The sequence below is a fragment of the Pararge aegeria genome, chromosome 21 (genome assembly GCF_905163445.1).
Source record: "Pararge aegeria chromosome 21, ilParAegt1.1, whole genome shotgun sequence".
NCBI lineage: Eukaryota > Metazoa > Arthropoda > Insecta > Lepidoptera > Nymphalidae > Pararge > Pararge aegeria.
Genome location: NC_053200.1, coordinates 5,338,675 through 5,357,953, shown reverse-complemented (window position 1 = coordinate 5,357,953; position 19,279 = coordinate 5,338,675). Strand labels below are relative to the sequence as shown.

The window sequence follows — 19,279 nt, the reverse complement described above, 5'->3', positions numbered from 1 at the left end:
ACCTACAGCTAGCATATGCAGGATTTACTGATCCTTTTTTATTTTGGTGATGTTTAAATTTAAAAATGCAACAAAAAATTGCAAAAATAATAGAAATGGAAAAGTACGAAGTAACCACGTTACATTTCAGGTCGCATTTTAGTTTGCAATATACTGAATTTAAAACCTGTCATGCTCTTTAGACCGAAACGCCGTGAATGGGAGCTGGGTCTACCATTAGGATGATGATCTGATATAACGTGCGGTTGGGGAGTTATAGGCTTTCCGGTGTGGCAAACAAGTTACTTTCGAAGTGAGTCAAAAATAGAAAAGAGGTATATATATATATATATAGATAACAATTTAAAACGATTTAAGTTTTAATTACCTTAAAGTGGCTCTTGTAATAAAGAAACCACTTGTGCAAATTTTTAAGCTAGGAAGTTCTTCTCCTTCTCAAACTTCTCTTGCCAGCTGTTGATCTTGTCTGAATGTTCAATTGCAGAAGGTCGTACTTTAAATCACAAAATATATAACCCATAATCCTCTGGCTAAAATTAAACTGTAATTTCCTTTTCGAAAGTTCATCGATGAAGCCTCAATAAGGAAACCAATAATGAACGGATAATGGACCCGTTTAATTCCGTCCTAAAATTCGAAAGTGTTTGTAGCAGTATGCAAAATCTTTGAGCGTTTCGAGCATCGATTTCATCCCACTAATTTTAAAGATTTACTATCCTCCGTTGAGTTTCTTTTGTTCTCAAAAAATCGCCAAATCTTAAAAATAGGAATTTATTGTTACACTCTTTTACCAAATATTTCCTTTGTGTCGATGTCGATTAAAAAAACGGAAATCGAACAGAAAAACACTTGTACTTTAATCATTTTTTATATCGACAACATCATTATATCAACCAAGGCCGTAGTCCAACACGTTTGCCCAGTGCGGACTGGTGGACTTCCCATACCTTTGAAAACATTACGGAGGTTTTTTACATTATCCGGCAAGCAGGTTTCCTCACGATGTTTTCCTTCACCGTTGAAGCAAGTGATACTTTAATTGCTATTAACGCACATAGTAGTAATAAGTTAGAGGTACGTGCTGGGATTCGAACTCGCCCCTTCGAAAGTGAAGTGGAAATCCTACCCACTGGGCTATCACCGCTTCCACAATCGAAAAAATAAAAGTAATAAATTACGTATAAATAACGATACTCTTTTTTTTCATTTTAACGAATATAATGTCAAACACACACAAGTTAATGAAAAAAACGAATATCAAACATAAAACACAGTTTGCAGTACTTTTTGTTCGCACTCACGAATAAGTTATGGCTTAACACTCCATTAAAACGGACAAATTCGTTTTAATACGAGGTGGTAATGACAAAAAGTCCAGTGAAACGCTCGTGTTAAAAATTGGAGCAGGTTTAAAGCGACGCGGGGAAAACATGAGGCTGCAGCACATTATCAGAATGTTCCGTGTAACGATCTTTGTATGAGCAAACGTTATCTGATGGATTTTATGCCGTGACAGTCATTAATGTACCTACGGTATTAAGGCACAGAGAGCGTTTTAATAAAAATATGGCAAAAATAATGTAGAATTATGTTTCTTTTTCTTTAATTCCTCGATTCGGAACTTCTCCTCGGGTCTACAGTGTCGATTACACGGTTAACATAAAACAGAAGCAGGAGGTATTCGGTTTATTATCTGTATCTTCTCTTATTGACAATTATTAAACAATATCTTAAAACTGAAGGTATTTCAATAGTAATTAATAAAATCACCTACTCTCAATTGTTGTGTATTTAATAATTCAGAATATCTTAATATCATTTAACCAAATGCTACTGCTACAATTATAATGTAAACTAATCAGTGAATCAAAAGTAACTTCATATCAGATCGAATTGCTATTTGATAACACAATTCAAGATGGCGGGAATCAGCCATAACAACGAATATTAAATTAGCTTAGAGATATTCTAAGAATTATATTATTTATTTGATAGGGCGCGGTTGCTATCGCGCTGCTTATCAAATTTATAACCTGAATATCAGAGGTTATAGAAGAATAACTTTTTCATACATGATTTTATCAAAACTTTAACACAGTTCCTACTCCAACATAGTTCTGAAGATGATCGCGGCTAGACTGGACTGTCCTTACCTTCGGCATTGCTGTGTTAAAGCAAGCGATATTTCAACTGCTTAAAACGCACATAACTTAGGAAAGTCAGAGGTGCGTCTGGGATTCGAACTCGGTCTCCCAAAAGTGAAGACGAAGTCCTAACCGCTAGGCTATCGTCGCGTATAATGCCATGCCTACAAAATTATATTAATTCTTATACCTCTTAATTGAATATAGCCAATTTTAGAACCGCAATTACCGTGCCATTAACCCCAAAACTCAGCGTTTCGTTGAACCGTGTAATATGGTTATTTTACCAACGTTCGCAATATAAGTTAAAATGGGCGATAAACGGATAATGACAGTTTTCGGTTGAACTTGTGGTAACTACAAGACTATTGAGATTAATATTTAATTTTGTCTGCTTGGAGGCTTCGGCCGAGCCTAGTTACCACCCTACCGACAAACATACAGCTAAGCGATTCAGTATCATGTCACAAATTTGAAGGATGTTAGAACTCATACCACCTTCTCCGTTCTTAGATAGTTTAACGTCACAGAAACAAACATTGCCCTTACCTATTTGGCTGGTAGTGCGCGACCGTCTGTAAACCAATATTTTTCATTATGTTGTACTTCATAATTCATTTATTGCATAAACTGTACATATAATGAATGGTCTTATGAGCTAAAAGTTTGGGGCTTACAGTTTGCCATTTCAGGCGTGCAATATTATTTAAGCAGTGAACATATAAATAATTACTTTTTAAAAAATTTAAAATAAAATCGTATTAAAGCATAAGTCATATTTTAACTAAAACAAAAATTAAAATAAAAATTAAAACAAAAATTATATTTTTCCACGTACATGCTTATTGCGTCACAAGCTTCCATCTGCGGTGTTTCCACTCAGTTCAAGGGTAACCCCATTAAGGAGGAAACAGGAAACTCCAGTATCTCAGGTGTTGTGAATGTTTACCATCATCATCATCAAACCATTACAACCATCAGAATGAGAAGGGTTTAGACCGTAGTCTACCACGCTGGCCAAGTGCCGATTAGTAAACTTCACAGGCCCTTGAGAACGTTATGGAGAACTCTCAGGCATGCAGGTTTCCTCACGATGTTTTCCTTCACCGCTTAAAGCACGTGATATTTAAATTGCTTAAATTAAAAATGCACATAACTCCGAAAAGTAAATTTTTATGGGTGGCCGTAATCACTTTACAACACTACCCCTTAACATATCAGGTTTTTTCCTTAACTTTGGGGATTCTTAAATCTTACAAATACGCACAGATTTGTAAAACTTGGATATTTGGTCACAGTTGGTATAATTACACAGATTACAGATTAACGCTAACGTGTATGTATAATTATAAGTAAGTAATTATTTTATGTTAGGTTACTACATGTTTAAAAATAGTATACATTATTCTACTAGTCAAGCCCTTTAATTAGATACCGTCATTTTATGGTGACTGTCATCTAGGACTGTTTTTCATCAAACATAGCTAAGAACACTCGGCTAAGTCACGTCAAATAAAAAAATAAACAAAATCAAAATAGATTCCTCCGTTAGGAGCCACGATGCCACAGACACACACGCACACAGACACGTCAAACTTATAACAACCTTTAGTTTTTGCGTCGGGGGTTAAAAACTATCACCAGGTGATCCACCTGCTCGTTTGCTCGCTATACCTATTTACGTTAATAAAAAAACTAGCTCCCTATTTCAAGGTCAGCAATGAGGATGAAATACGGAGAACTTTTGTCTAAAGATTCGTTCACAACTTAGTAAGCCGTCGTAAATCTCGTATGCCCGTTGATTTTCCAATTCCGATGTATCGTAATAATCTACTAGGACTTACATTGGCTCTGATCAGTCGATATTACCCGGGATTATGAGATTTGTAAGGCTCATGAGTGAGATTGGAACTAATACGGTGTTCGGGTTTGATTTAGTATCTACCTACAAGTATCTATCTATATTTTAACTCCATTACGAAGCCACGTTATTGTTCGTTAACATACCCACATACTCGTAAGTTTATCCATACTTCCATACTATCTTAATATATATAAATCTCCTGTCACGATGTTTGTCCGCGATGGACTCCTAAACTACTTAACCGATTTTAAATTAAATTGGCAAACCGTGAGCAGTCTAGATATTTCATTATAGTCGCAATTTTATTTTATTGCAAATTATTTGTCTATAATTAATTGACAGCCACATGTACTCATTTAAGGCTTAGCGATACTGAATACGATAAAAACAAAATCAAACGCAGACGGAGTCGCGGGTAACAGCTAGTATATTATAAATGTTTGTTGTTGATTGTCTGTTTGTTTGTTTGTTACTTACGAGTACCTGGCTCATCAACTGCATCGATAAATGAAATTTGGCATACGGATAGCATAAAATGCTGATGAAAGTGAAATAATGATGAAAGTTTTTTATGGAGACATAAATAACTTATTAATAATATATTTGCTTATTCATTTTTGGTGCATTTTTGTGCAAAAATTATTAATGTTTTCGCCAAAGTTCCTCAAATAATAATATTTTTTGAGTTTTTACACAACAATTGCATTTTTTTATATGCTAATAATATAAACTGTCGGTACATTTTTTTATACGGCATTCTGCATCGAATGAGCTATTAAGTTTAGGTGTTTTTAAATAATTATTACTTTTTGAACTTGTTTTCACTCAGTGGCGTGCATAAAGGGTATGCACTAAGCGGGCAGCTGATCACATAAAATGAAAGAAATTTCTAGTACAAGCTATATAAACTTAAGGATAGGCATTGTAAGTGTTATAAGAAGCCTACCCTTTAGATTTTGTAACTCGTACAAAATCTTCACTTTATATCATCTGCATACCCTTTGCATACCACCTTATTTTCTTCACTTTATATCATCTGCATACCCTGTGCATACCCACTAATTTTCTTCACTTTATATCATATGCATACCCTGTGCATACCCACTAATTTTCTTCACTTTATATCATCTGCATACCCTGTGCATACCCACTAATTTTCTTCAGTTTATATCATCTGCATACCCTGTGCATATCCACTAATTTTCTTCACTTTATATCATCTGCATACCCTGTGCATACCCACTAATTTTCTTCACTTTATATCATCTGCATACCCTGTGCATACCCACTAATTTTCTTCCCTTTATATCATCTGCATACCCTGTGCATACCCACTAATTTTCTTCAGTTTATATCATCTGCATACCCTGTGCATACCCACTAATTTTCTTCACTTTATATCATCTGCATACCCTGTGCATACCCACTAATTTTCTTCACTTTATATCATCTGCATACCCTGTGCATACCCACTAATTTTCTTCACTTTATATCATCTGCATACCCTGTGCATACCCTCTATGCACGCCACTGTTGACACTTGTGCTTTTCAAAAATTCTAAAAAACGCGTGCGTAATATTTTTTTTATTCTAACCATCAAGTTAATACTAGGCAGAAATTTAATTAAAAGTGGCACTCTAAAAAATGCAAACGAAACTAAAATGTAGCTATACTGTTTACATAGACTTGGGCGCTTTATAAGCTGAGAAGTTTTCAAAACATAAAGAACCGGCTCGGGGCCATAACGCTGAATCCTCAGACTGGAAACCTTTTCGTTTCTCTTGCTTTTTCATTCCTCAAATAGCTCTCAGTCAGTATGTTTTATAGCTTAGACAAAAATGGCTGAAAAATAGAGGCGTATTTCTAACATATTCTCGGTTGAGGTTGAATGAACATGACTTTGTTTCGGCTTCTTACGGCAGATCCTTTTCTAAGATTATTATTTCCTTTGTCGGGGATATCTTTTCTATTTTGCGGGCTACATAAAGTTTTCAACATACAGTTTTACATGTGTTATGCAAATCCACCTTTTGAATTACCTCCCGAGTCTCGGTTATAGTATTCAACAAACTACTGAAGTCTGGATCTGACTATTTTCTTGCGGTGAGCACGTAATGCTTTCATTTCGTGGTTATTTCTAACATATGTTGAAAGGTTCATATCATTTTGTGTTACATTCTTGAATGTATTTGCTGGAACAAGACTTGTTTGTGAAGTAAGATAGATGTGATAAGAAGCGACTGTATTAATTGTTACGTAAGACAAAAAAAAATACTACAGGTTTTAATGAAACATAATTAAAAAGTATACATACTTAATCGCCATTGCTTTAAACGCTCACCTCCAGACAACCTTTAATGGATGATTCACATTAAATCATTTCTACCGCGCACTTGGAAATTGTGAAACAATCTCCCATCCGATGTGTTTCCTCAAAAATACAATCTAGGGCTATTCAAGGGCCGGATTAACAAATTCTTTAAAAGCCGACCACTCCTCTGGTGTTGCAGATGTTTATGCAGATATTTATAATTATAAGTCGTCAAAACTATAGTAGTTTTGACGACCTAAAATTAGTCTGGTGACATGTTCAAAAGTCAGCCTTAATTTTCGTTCACAGGCTTGAAGACTATCATCAACGCATTACTCCACTCGTTCAAGCAGCTCGCCGAGGTAATGACCTTGACGATCTTTTGTTTGATGGTGTTTGCGTTGTTCGCGCTGCAAGTCTACATGGGTGAGCTGAGAAACAAATGCGTGCAGGATCTGATCGTGCCGGCTGGGGAAAACTTCACGGAAGAAATGTGGTCGAGGTAAGTGAACTCTTGATTACCTCGCTTACGTAGTGGTTCTCTCTACTTATCCAGACAAATATTGTAAAGAGCTAAGAGAAGAGAGAAAGAGAAAGAGATTTGTATTTTTGTGTGTATGTTTGTAATGAATAAACTCAAAAAGTACTGTGCCGATTTAAAAAAAAAATGTGTGTGTACCTATGCACACGCGTTAGAAGTTGTACTTCTTTGGTGTAACAATATAAAAACTTTTCAAAAATTTTATCTTTCGTCTTATTCTTGTAGTACTAGTGTAGTAAAAACGAGACTTACAATAGAAAAAGGTATTTAAAACATTGAAAGTTTTATAATAACGCTTTATCTAATTAAATAAAGTTTATTTAACTCATAATCATTTCTTTAAGAAATGGACATAATAAACATAATTACATTTGGAATACTCATTATCGGACAACCCAGTATCACTAACATTAAAATTTGAGATATTTGTACAATTGAATCAATTAAATCAACAGAATTCATTCGCAGACATTTACAATGGAAAATGTACACTGTCAAACCTTATAGCTAACTTCAAGGTATCGGCTTTTGAAGATTTTTATAAAATTAAAATGCATATAATAATTTTCGGAACCGACAGTATTTGAATCTGCGACTCTCGAGCGCTTCCCCAATTAACGTTTTAGCAAAATTTCATAAAGTTGCATTTATCATTAATACGGCAGAATTTAGGTAATACTGTTTCTCAGGATTTTTTATTTTTTTTTATTTTTTAGTTGGATAAGCGACCCTACACATTGGATGGTGGATCTTGAAGAAGTGCCTATAATCTGCGGGAACCTGACCGGTGCGCGGCACTGTCCCCCGCAGTTCACCTGCCTGTGCGTTGGACCCAATCCCAACCACGGCTACACAAACTTTGACAACTTCCTCTGGTCAATGCTAACCACGTTTCAACTGATCACACTCGACTACTGGGAGAACGTTTACAATATGGTGAGTGCTAACTTAGGCTATACAGTTTTTTTTTTTATATTAAATAACTGCTACTATCTTTTTAGTTTTCCTAATACTAAGGTTGCCCGGCAAAGATCGCTACATAGCGATAAGGCCGCATTTTGTATCCTTCTTCAATCTTCAAGTGTTTGTTCTTTTTTTTTTCGTTTTTCTAAGTGGGGTACAAATAAAGAGTATAAATAAAAATATAAAATACTATTTTTAGACGGCCGATTGGCGCAGTGGGCAGCCACCCTGCTTTCTGAGTCCAAGGCTATGGGTTCGATTCCCACAACTGGTAAATAGATGATGAACATGAATGTTTTTTTCAGTGTCTGGGTGTTTATCTGTATATTATTTTAGTATTGTATTCATAAAAGTATACATCCGTCATCTTAGTACCCATAACACAGAAAACAGCAGTTGCTCTTTTCCAACATCAACATTTTACAATTTTACATTAATTATTAGTCTACCTGGTAGGAGATGAATGCAATGCAAGATTTATGAAAGCTAAGCAGGCAGGCGGCTTTAAGACAAACCTGTCATTACGAATTCATCAATACGAATACCTTCATAGGTCCATAATTAATTTAGCAATCCTGTTTTTATTGCATATATTATGTACTTAACCCAAAAATGACTACTAAGGTTCCTTTCGCAGTATATAAACTGAACTGCTTGAGATACAAAACATGAAATTATTCCGCGTTGAAAAAGCCTTCCGCAATAAACGTACTAGGTGCATTAGTTTTACAAAGTAGGGTTTTGGGATTGGAATTTAGCCACCGATGATCAAATCAAGAAGCTTTATCTTCACGTACGTATTTTTACCTACTCTTTACAAACACCATTGAAATTTTGCGATACTAAACGATATTAGCGCTTAGCTTTATGTTTAAGTCGGCGAACAAAGTGATCACCATCACCTTATGAAGCGTTCATACATATGCCTTGTGATAAAACATAAATAAAGAAATTTTGAATTTATAGAGTATATAGCGGAAAGGAACCGCTAGATATTCCTAATCTTAGATCTTCGCTGTATTAGCTTTACTACTGAACCCGCAGTAAAAGCTTTTAATAAGATTTCGGAGAACATGAAAGACTTGTTATATGAATTTTTCATCACCAATTGAAATAATACTTCAAATTATTTAAAAAGAATATATACATTAGGTATACAATAATTGAGAAACTCCTAATTTTTGGAAGTTGTTTTATTATGATGTTCGTACGAGTCTTTAATATCAAGAAAATTATATAATTAAAATAATTAAAACCGTATTCACGCAAAGTACAAATAAATATGTTAATTTAGTTTAATTAGCAATGCGCTTGTAGTAATTGTATTCTTATTATATTTGCTAATTCTTACTTATAATCGATAGACAGGAATTTTAATAGAATGCATGGTTCTAACCAAGTTGATGAAAGGAACCATGTAGGTTGATATTAGAATATACTGGCTATTGTTCTCGTATAAACTTGCGTGGTGCTACCAAGCTGGTTAAAAAAACCATACAGGCTTTTGTTGTTGTAAAAACTAGCTTATTGTTACTAAGAATCGTGAGACAGAAATTGTAATAGAATTTCGTGTACCAAGTCCATTAAAGGAACCTTGGCTGATATTGGATTCTACTAGCTGCTGCCCGTATTCTTCTTCCGTGTTTATAACGGTTTTTTATAAATCCAGTGGGAACCGTTTGTTTTCCTGGAATAAAAAGTAGGTAACCATTGTTAATTTCTGTCCTTTCCATTAACTCTATTCAATAAATCAATTAGTTTGGTTGCTTAGTTACGACGTGAAGGATAGACAAACAAACGAACACACTTTTTAACACTCGTTTATAATATTTAGTTAGGTATCTGCACTATCTGTTATTACTTTTAACTCGAAATTATCGCTATATAGTCAGATGGTAAGAGAGAACAGCGGACCGGCGTACAACTTCTTAAAATAAGTGGGATTTGTTTTTATCTCGGTAGCTACTAGCTTGTAACTAACCTCTACAATTTGTAATCGATAAATGCTGAAACGACTTTAATAATTCTTTCACCTTTCGATTCGAATTAATTAAATGTTTTCCAATTTCCTCACTAATGTGATAAACGTCAAGCGTTGAGAGGCTGTAACAGAACCGCTTTAAGCCTTAAACAACCATGTATTTTTCATTTTTTATGTACTCATCTTTACACACAGTAAAGATGAGTACTATTACACACAGTCAAGTCTATTCTCCTCTTCTTTTTTTTTCCTAATTCTAAGGTTGCCTGGCAGAGATCGCTATTAAGCGATAAGGCCGCCTTTTGTATTACTACTTCTTTCGATGTTTCTGTTTTTGTTATATTTTAAATGTTGTGGTATACAAATAAAGAGTTTAATAATAATAATAATAAAGATGATAGCCCAGTGGTTTGGTCTCCGGCTTCAGTTTCTGGGGGCCGAGTTCGAATCCTAGCACGCACTTCTATTTTTTTTAAGTCTGTGCGTTTCAAGCAATTAAAATGTCACTTGTTTCAACTGTGGAAACAACGTGAGAAAACCAGCATGTCTGAGAGTTCTCCATAATGTTCTCATAGGCGTGAGGAGTCCGCCAATCCGCACTGAGCCGGCGTGGATCCAGATCAGATCATCATATCATCATCATCCATCCAGATCCTCCAGCCTTAACTCTTCCGATATTGGGAGAGGACCCGTGCCATGTAGTGGGCCAGTAATGACACGCCAACGCATTTACTATAACAGTATATCAATATACGGCCTTATTTGTTAGTGCAGCATGCTAATATCTTAAGGCTATTAAGGATGCATCTTGTGTTATAATATTCAACATACTGGGAATACATGAATAAGCTTACATTGATTGCGTTATGTATATGAGAGGACCTTTGCCTTTTACATCTATCTTTCTAAAACAGGTTATTATCATTATCCTTCTACAACTACTTATGTATCTTTGCTGGGATCAGGATATTATATTAATATACTACGACAATAGTCACATCGCTATCTAGCCCCAAAGTAAGCATAGCTTGTGTTGTGGGTACTAAGATGACTGATGAATATTTTTAGGAATAATATATCCATTATATATAAATACTTATAATATAAAGATAAACACCCAGACAATGAAAAGCACACATGTTCATCACACAAACATTTTTCTGTTGTGGGAATCGAACCCACGGCCTAGGTGACAGAAAGCAGGTTCACTGCCCATGGAGCCAGTTGGCCGAATATTATAGGAGAGATGATTTAGAACTGAAACCTTTTACGCTGTTCCAGCACGGATTGGCGGGCTTGAACTAATTGATTCCACCAACGGCTCGATCCACTAAGATATTATTGCATTTACATTACCCATCAAGATATTACTTTAATGCTATCAAACGCAAAACCTTTTCACATAAAACTATAGGTTCCGGTGATTAGTACCTTCAAACAAACAAACAATACAAACTTTCAGCTTTATTTGTGGTATAGATCAATAACCCGGAGAGCATATAAGGCGATCAGCAAGTGTCATTTGATAATGAAACTAACTAAAATTGATAATTGTTAACTGAAAGTTGTAGTAGGTACGTCAGCCGAGCCGTTAACCCGCATTTAAGCAACGTGGTGGGTCTACTCTATATACACCTCTCTCTTATAAGGTACGAGATCTACGCTTAGTATTAAACAAAGTGTAACAGAGTTACGAAATAATATTGAAAGATGCATAAGTATATTTCATAAGGAATCACCCTGTAAATTATTAAATCAAAAGAAGTATATTTATTTTTCCATACAAACTAATTCAAAACATTCTTAGTGTTTACTTAAGACAACCCTATTAAAGATAAAAGACCGACATGCTCATAGCACCTACGCTACGCGACGCGTAAGAGATCTACGACAAGTATTATAAAACGTGTAACAAAATTACGAAATAATATTGAAGTATGCATAAGTATATTTCATAAGGAATCACACTGTAAAAATATTAAAGCAAAAGAAGCATATTTATTTTTCCAAACGACTTTAAAACATTCTTAGAGTTTACTTATGACAACCCTATTGAAGATAGAAGGCCGACATGCGCATAGTACCTACGCTACGCGACGCGTACCTAATAAAGTTACAGGAATCTCATGATTTTCATTTTGCATGTGATGTTAGGGCTGTACCTAATTTGTTTCAGTATGGCAGTGCTTTACTCAAAAACTATTAGGTTTTCAGTTTCACAGATAAGTCTCAGAGACAGTACATAATGTACTTCTAAGGCCTGTGAAGTATTATTTCGGTTTTCATTTACACGTTGTATAATTCGGTTGACGATAAGCTCAACTAGTACTACCGCTATGCTATGTATTCAGAATGTTGTTGGGGCTGCGTCGATTCTGCAGCGCCTCTGGTATGTTTGCGGATGCGCGGACGGATTGTTTCCACACTACATTGCGCAAGCGGTGCGCGTCTTTTAGTGCGCTGGGTGCGGAATAGCTCCAACATAGTTCTAAACATGATTGTGGCTAGACTGGACTGTCATTACCTCCGCCATTGCTGTGATAGGCACGTTGCAATACCAATGCCGCTTAGACAGTATCAAGGGATTGTTCTCATTCTTCTTTTTGTTTAAATTTGATTTTTGAATTGGTTTATTTCGATTAGATTTAATTTACTTTTTTTTTTTTTTTTGGTTTTATTTACTTTTGACATGTATTTATTTTAATTGCATTTAATTTTATGTCGTAACTGATCTTAAATTTTATGGGTAAAGTCTAAAATAAATGATTATTATTATTGTTATATTTTTTTGTATTAAATTCAAATCTCTTCTTTACGAAGGTATAATTAACAGAGCACGGGCCGGAGCCAAGTGCAAAATCGGGGGAGTCATGTTAAAAACTTTCGCACCAGGCGACATGCGTTTAATATAACGGCTTTTTGTAGGAGTGTATATTATTATTATGCTTATTTTTGCCGCCAAGCAGTATTGCTGTGTCTGAAGGGTTGGCAGTTGCCGCTGTGAATCTAGGCACATAAGGCTTAACACCTTTGCCTCAGCTTGACACAAAGCAGTAATTGACTTTGCTTGACCCTGCGAAGTGTCGCTCTGTTATAGGCGACAGTTTTCCACTAGCCATCAAGTGGGCCATCTGCGGACAATTATTGCTATAATCCCCACTTCCCTATCCCTATCAGTGGCGTGCACTCCATACATGCACAAAGCACTGCATACCCTAACTGGAGGAGAATTTGTGCCCTTTATGCAATTTTCCTGGTGCATACCCTGGTGAGAAGCCCAATGCACGCTACTGATCCCTATCCCTATCCCTATCCCTACTAATATTATAAATGTGAATGTAAGTTTGTTTGTTACGCTTTCACGCAAAAACTACTGAACCGGTCATCATGAAACTTTGGAAACATATTCTTGGAGGTAATAGAAGTAATATAGGATACTTTTTATCCCGAAATTAAGCTCAGTTCCTTTGGGAGAGGTGATAAAAAAGATTGACGATTTTTCACAAGGACTATATAAAAAATGTTAGGAGGAGGATGGATGGTAAATGGAGGAGCTGAGACTGGTCAGACAGTTCTTTCCAGATATTGTTTATGCGAGTAGATTTTTTTTTATAAGAATACACAACTTAAAAATTTCAGTACAACTACACCTAATTTTAATGTCCATGTGTCTCAAAAAAATAAAATAAAAACAAACGCAGACGAAGTCGCGGGGAACAGCTAGTAATAAATAAAAAATAAACAATAATACTTTCATCTCTACTTAAGAAACGTAGGTGACACTCTCAATATGTTAAAACCACATCATCATCCGCAGCATAGGAACGTCCCATGGTTGGGCACAAGCCTAGTCGCTAATATAAGAGACAGTTGTAGAGCATAGACCCGCCACGCTGCCTTAATACGGGTTGGTGAGCTTAAACCGTATTGCTTCCTCGGTATTGCGATTCCAAACTTTATCAACGCAAAAAAACATCCCCACTTCAAAAAACAACATAATGTTTTAGTCTGCAATCTACAATGTGAAGTGGTTTACCTTTGTTGACCCTTTCGGTTAAAGATAAGGGCGCCCCGGGTCGTGTTTGAAGGGTAGCAACTAAGCGAAGGGATGGTGATATTTTACCTTTCACTTAAAGAGGTGCGGCGAGAACCTTCCTCATATACGTATGCTTACCATAACATAGGTTTGGTTTTAGGTTACGGGGATATATTAAACCAATATTCATAGTTCGACGGCCGACTGGCGCAGTGGGCAGCGACCCTCTACTGCTAAGCAACATTGTTGTAATGCTGTGTTCCGGATTTTAAACTAGGATTGTCGTGGTTAATCAACATTTCTTATATATAGCTCAATGGTTACGTAACACGATAATATTTTGGATTTGTCGATGTTTCAATTCAAAATACTATGGTGGTATGTACCCGTTGAACTATATTTAAGAAATGCTGTGTTCAAGTCGTAAGAGCGTAGTTGCCGGTGTAATTATAGGTCCTAACCTACGCCTCAGACTGACACAGTGCGGCAACTGTTCCTTGCATTACCTTTGACGTGTTGCTCGGTTTTGGCGATGGTTTTTCACGTATCGTAGCCATCTTGGTCCGTCAATTATTAAAAAAAAAATCAAAAGCATAAAAAAATTTGCTCCTTTATTATTAGAACGTTTATTAGAATATTTTGGAGAAGGGAGGTCTGGCGCAGCAGAGTGAGCGCTGTGTATTTAAGTAGGCGGTAACGGGTTCGATTCCCGACAGGGGCACTTTGGGAATTTATAATTTTTGAATTTTCTCTTGTCTGGGGGGAAGTTTTGGCCGTGGCTAGTTAGTTACCCTACCGACAAACACGTGCCGCTAAGCGATTTAGTGCTCCGGTGCGATTTCTCGTAGAAACCTCTCGTTGTAGCGGTATTACTACCATACTCCCTAAAAAGGTTTGCCCGCTACCATTTTAGACTGCATCATCACTTACCACCAGTTGAGATTGAAAATTATGAATCCGACAGGTATTGAAATCCTTGAGTCAATCGTGTTACGTGGTTTGTATATTGGTTAGCATTGTTTACTATGGATCGCGTCTCAGTCTAATTTTTAAGTTTTAAGCACAGTTTATTTTCTTAATTGATAAATTCCAACTATTTTTCGCAAACCAACACTTGCAAAGTAGACAATATATTTTAAATGTTTAAATTAATACATATATATTGATCAATAAAGAAGAAAATAAGATTATATCAACAACTTATAAATACAGGAAGGTTTATTATACCATGATATTGTTCCGCATCTATACCATTAATGAGTTGCCTGTAGCTACGTTGTCCACACGGGGCACACTGCCTGCGCCCTTAATAATTAAATTCTGAGCAAGGGTCTCGAAATATCTACAGCCTTTGTTATGATAGGACGCGTTTCACAGACCCTACATTATATAGTTAAATTCACTTACCACACTAACCGTGGGTGAATTTCAGCTCAGTGTTTAATGTTTGAAATCATTCTAGAAAAATCCACTTATTCTTTCTTCGTTTACTCATAACCAACCAACCGTTTACCAACATCATATGTATTCACCAACTCGTTTCACCAATGGCAAGAGAAGGAATTGTGATTTCTCGTCGTACCACTGAATCCGGATGAGGCTCTTCTTAAATACTATATTACCATCGTCATCATTGGGCCGGTAATGTGTCAACACATTACCGGCCCAATACGTGGCACAGGTCTCCTCCCACAATGGGAAGGGGTTAAGGCTGTAATCACGCTGGCCTAGGTGGTTCCACCTCTGAGAACTTTATGGAGAACTCTCAGGCATGCAGGTTTCCTTACGATGTTTTCCTTCACCGTTGCAGACTACACTAACCTATACAGTTATAGATAAAGCCCACCTAAAGCAGCGTGGAGGGTCTATAAATCCCTTTTAACTTATGATAAAGTTGTGAGTAATCTTAACAATTATTCATTGTAAAGTCAACATCTCCAGAGGATGCACCGTTTTCGAAGCAAAACGTGCGTAGAGGGTGCATTGCCGGGATCTGTTTGGTGTGGAGTATACGGATCGAATTACACCATGCAGATTCTCCTGCTATTCGTGGAGTATAGCAAATTAAGCTTTCATAATATAGTGAGAAACTATTATTAATGTTTACTATTATTAGACTGAGAGTAACAATTATTTGAATATTTTACAGCGCTAGTAGTAATGATACGACGATACTACGATAACGATCCCACACCAAAAAACGCATCGTTCACCCAATTGGTGTAACCTTCCCAGCAGTGGGATATTCATAGGTATATTATTCAATTTCGGGCAAACAGTAATCAAATATCACTTTATCCACCCATTTTAATGAGTCTCGAAATACTTTCCCCCACAATATTCGTAACATCAAAGAGATGAAATATATTTCCGAGTGACACTTGGGCCGACGACGTCATTACTGTGGAAAATATTTTTTGCAGATTCTCTTTTACTGAAATTACTACAATTTCAACCTTCATGTTAATGAAGTATTCTATTATATTTCTACAAGTATGTATGTATATAGTCTACGTTACGTGTCTGAAATGTAAAACAAAAATGAGATTATCGATTCCTAAGCACTTTTGATAGGCCTACCAGATTCAAATTCTAAAATTTTTTATTCATGTAGACCTTATCGCAGACACTTATGAAGCGTTCATACATTACCATGTTTCCACTAATGTTAGGTGATGGTGATAACTGCATTTGTCAACTTAAAACTAAAGCTAGGAGGGTTCCAAACTCCCTAGTCTCCCTAGTCCTAGAAGAAGCGAAACGTGCACAACAAACTTAGCTAGGTTTTTTTTTTGTTATCACCATCTCACAGTCGAGTTAATTAATAAAATTTAGCCATGAATTTAGAACCATTCAAACCCAAGCTTTTTTATCATACATGTAATCCTTGATATTATTTGTCTACATATGTATACCATTTTTGACAGTTGGCGCAGTGGGCAGCGAACCTGCTTTCTGCGTCCAAGGCCGTTCGATTCCCACAACTGGAAAAATGTTTGTGTGATGAACATGAATATTGTTCAGTGTTTGGGTGTTTATCTGTATATTATAAGTATCTATGTGTATTATATTCATAAAAATATTCATCAAATTCAAATTCAAAATTCAAATTCAAAATTCATTTATTTCAAGTAGGCCTAATATAAGCACTTTTGAAACGTCAAGTCTGTCTGTTTGTAGTGATTCTACCACCGGTTCGGAAGGCAGATTCTACCGAGAAGAAGCCGGCAAGAAACTCAGCAGTTGCTCTTTTCCAACATCAACAATTTACATTTTGTATTTTAACATTCATTTTTCTATCTTGTGAGAGCTGAAAGCGGAGCCGGATGCTTCCAAGCAACCTTGTCATTAAAAAATTCATCAATTGATTCATCAGCAATCTTAGTACCTATACACAAGCTACGCTTACTTTGGAGCTAAATGGCGATGTGTGTAGTGTCGTAGTATATTTATTTATTATTATATAATACTTTTATTCTATCATTTATTATTATTATTTTTTTTTTAATTATTAACAATGCTTAAGAATAAATTAAAAAACACTTAAAAATTTATAAAAAAAAAAAAAAAAAATTCCACCCTCCGCTTGCGGGGCTTTTGAATACCCAAGCAACCGGTGGTCAGGGCTCCAGAGTGAGAAACCTCCTCACAATACGCTCCGTTTCAAGGACTACTGCCTTCTGTATCCGACCCCTGATCCAACAACCAAGCGCGAAAGCTTCTTTAGATGTTATTATTATTATTATTAAGGAAGCGCGTGGAGCCGCTGGAATAGGCGACACTGGACTATGGTACTTGAATATCCCTATAAAAGACCTATGTCCAGTAGTGGATGTCCATCGGTTAATAACACGTAAATAATGATAAAGTTGTTAATTATGGTCCGTTTAGTCCGTATACTTTCCGAGATATATTTTTTTTTTGTAAACTTAGAGGTAAATCATAATTAAGCCTATGTGCTCTTTTGACGTGATTGCGTTACAAACATACATCGATCCAAACTTTCGGATTTATAATAAGCACAAAATATAAATATAACCGACCAAAATTTCGCTCGTACAAGCTTATTTCGCGGTGGAGTTGCCGTCAAATCGTGTGCGTTTAAAATAATCTCAGCTCGCATTTGGTTGGTAGCGTGACAAATGTCAGAGGCAATTCATGTAAGTGACGCCGTTAAGCCGAATTAAACTCCGTGTACCACATTGTGCTTAGGTTGCTTTTCCATCGAATTTGAGCAAGCGTAACGAGGAACGTGTTACGTGTGAAACATAATGCTTTTCTTTCTTACTTGAATCAGAAGCTTTTCTGATTTTCATGTGGTCCTAGTATAAATTCCTGGATGGTTTGGGATTCAATGCCAATGGGCAGGGAACATAGCTAGAAGGAATGATGGACGCTAAAATTACAGGGTGCTGCAGGCCGATCTTAAATGACATCAAAAGAGTCACAGGTTCAAAATACTTAATTACCTGTACATGTCAATGAGAAGAAATACTCAAATAAAAAAGATCTATGTCCACCGGTCGGACGTCCATTGGTTGATATGGTGATGATACATCACCGTGTAAAGGAAAATAAGTGCCAACTATTATGTTACACGTAAATCTGAGTGCCTAGTACGAGGTTTTCTACCTACGCTTACTTATCTGAAGTTATCTACGATTGTTCCTACGATTACATTTCCATACTGCTTCCCAATGTTGTGACCATACAAATCTTAGTTTAACTCGCACGCGCTCGAATAAGTCTGAAACTATCGCTATTTAAGTATCTTTTCCTTACAAATACACTAAAAAGCGTAAGCACAATTTCTACTATTGTCATTTGAGTACAGTTTAAAGATTTGTGCACAACAGAGTTGGTACCATTGCTTCACAAATTAGCTTCGGTCTCTTGCTGTTAACTCGCGTATCCTTATTGGATGGGCACCCTTAACGCCGGGGCAATGATTCACGGGAATTGCCTACAGCTGCTGCTACAAATTGGTTCTAGCCCGATATGTTGCTTTAATTAGGTCAGCTAGTCCCACGTAGGTAATATTATAATTTTAATTTATATCTATATGAGAGAGCTATGCTAAGAGTATCTCTACGTGATTAGATCAGAAATTAGGAGATCCGTAAAAGAACTAGAGTTACCGACATAGCTCAGCGAGTCGCTAAGGTAAAGTGGCAATGAGCAGGGCACATAGCTCGGAGAACCGATTGACGTTGTGGTCTCGAGATGCTGGAATGGCGACCCTGCACCGGTAAACGCAGCGTAGGTCGGCCCCCAACGAGTCGCTAGGAGCCGCTGGACGCAATCGGCCCAGGAACTTGGATTGTGGAACTCCCTACAAAAGACCTATGTCCAGCAGTGGACGTCAATTGGTTGAAATGATGATGAAGATGATGAATTCATATGTGGGTCAAATGTACGACTAGCTTAAAGTATGCATA

General features: G+C 36.4%; 1 protein-coding gene across 1 annotated transcript in view; it reads left to right on the top strand.

Annotated features, from left to right (window-relative positions):
• LOC120633525 (sodium channel protein 60E) overlaps positions 1-19,279 on the top strand; it is a 190,440-nt gene that overhangs the window by 127,764 nt on the left and 43,397 nt on the right. Inside the window, exons 4-5 of the mRNA XM_039903755.1 lie at positions 6,630-6,822; positions 7,578-7,797. Of these exons, the coding sequence (XP_039759689.1) occupies positions 6,630-6,822; positions 7,578-7,797 (413 nt within the window). The remainder of the gene's footprint in view (positions 1-6,629; positions 6,823-7,577; positions 7,798-19,279) is intronic.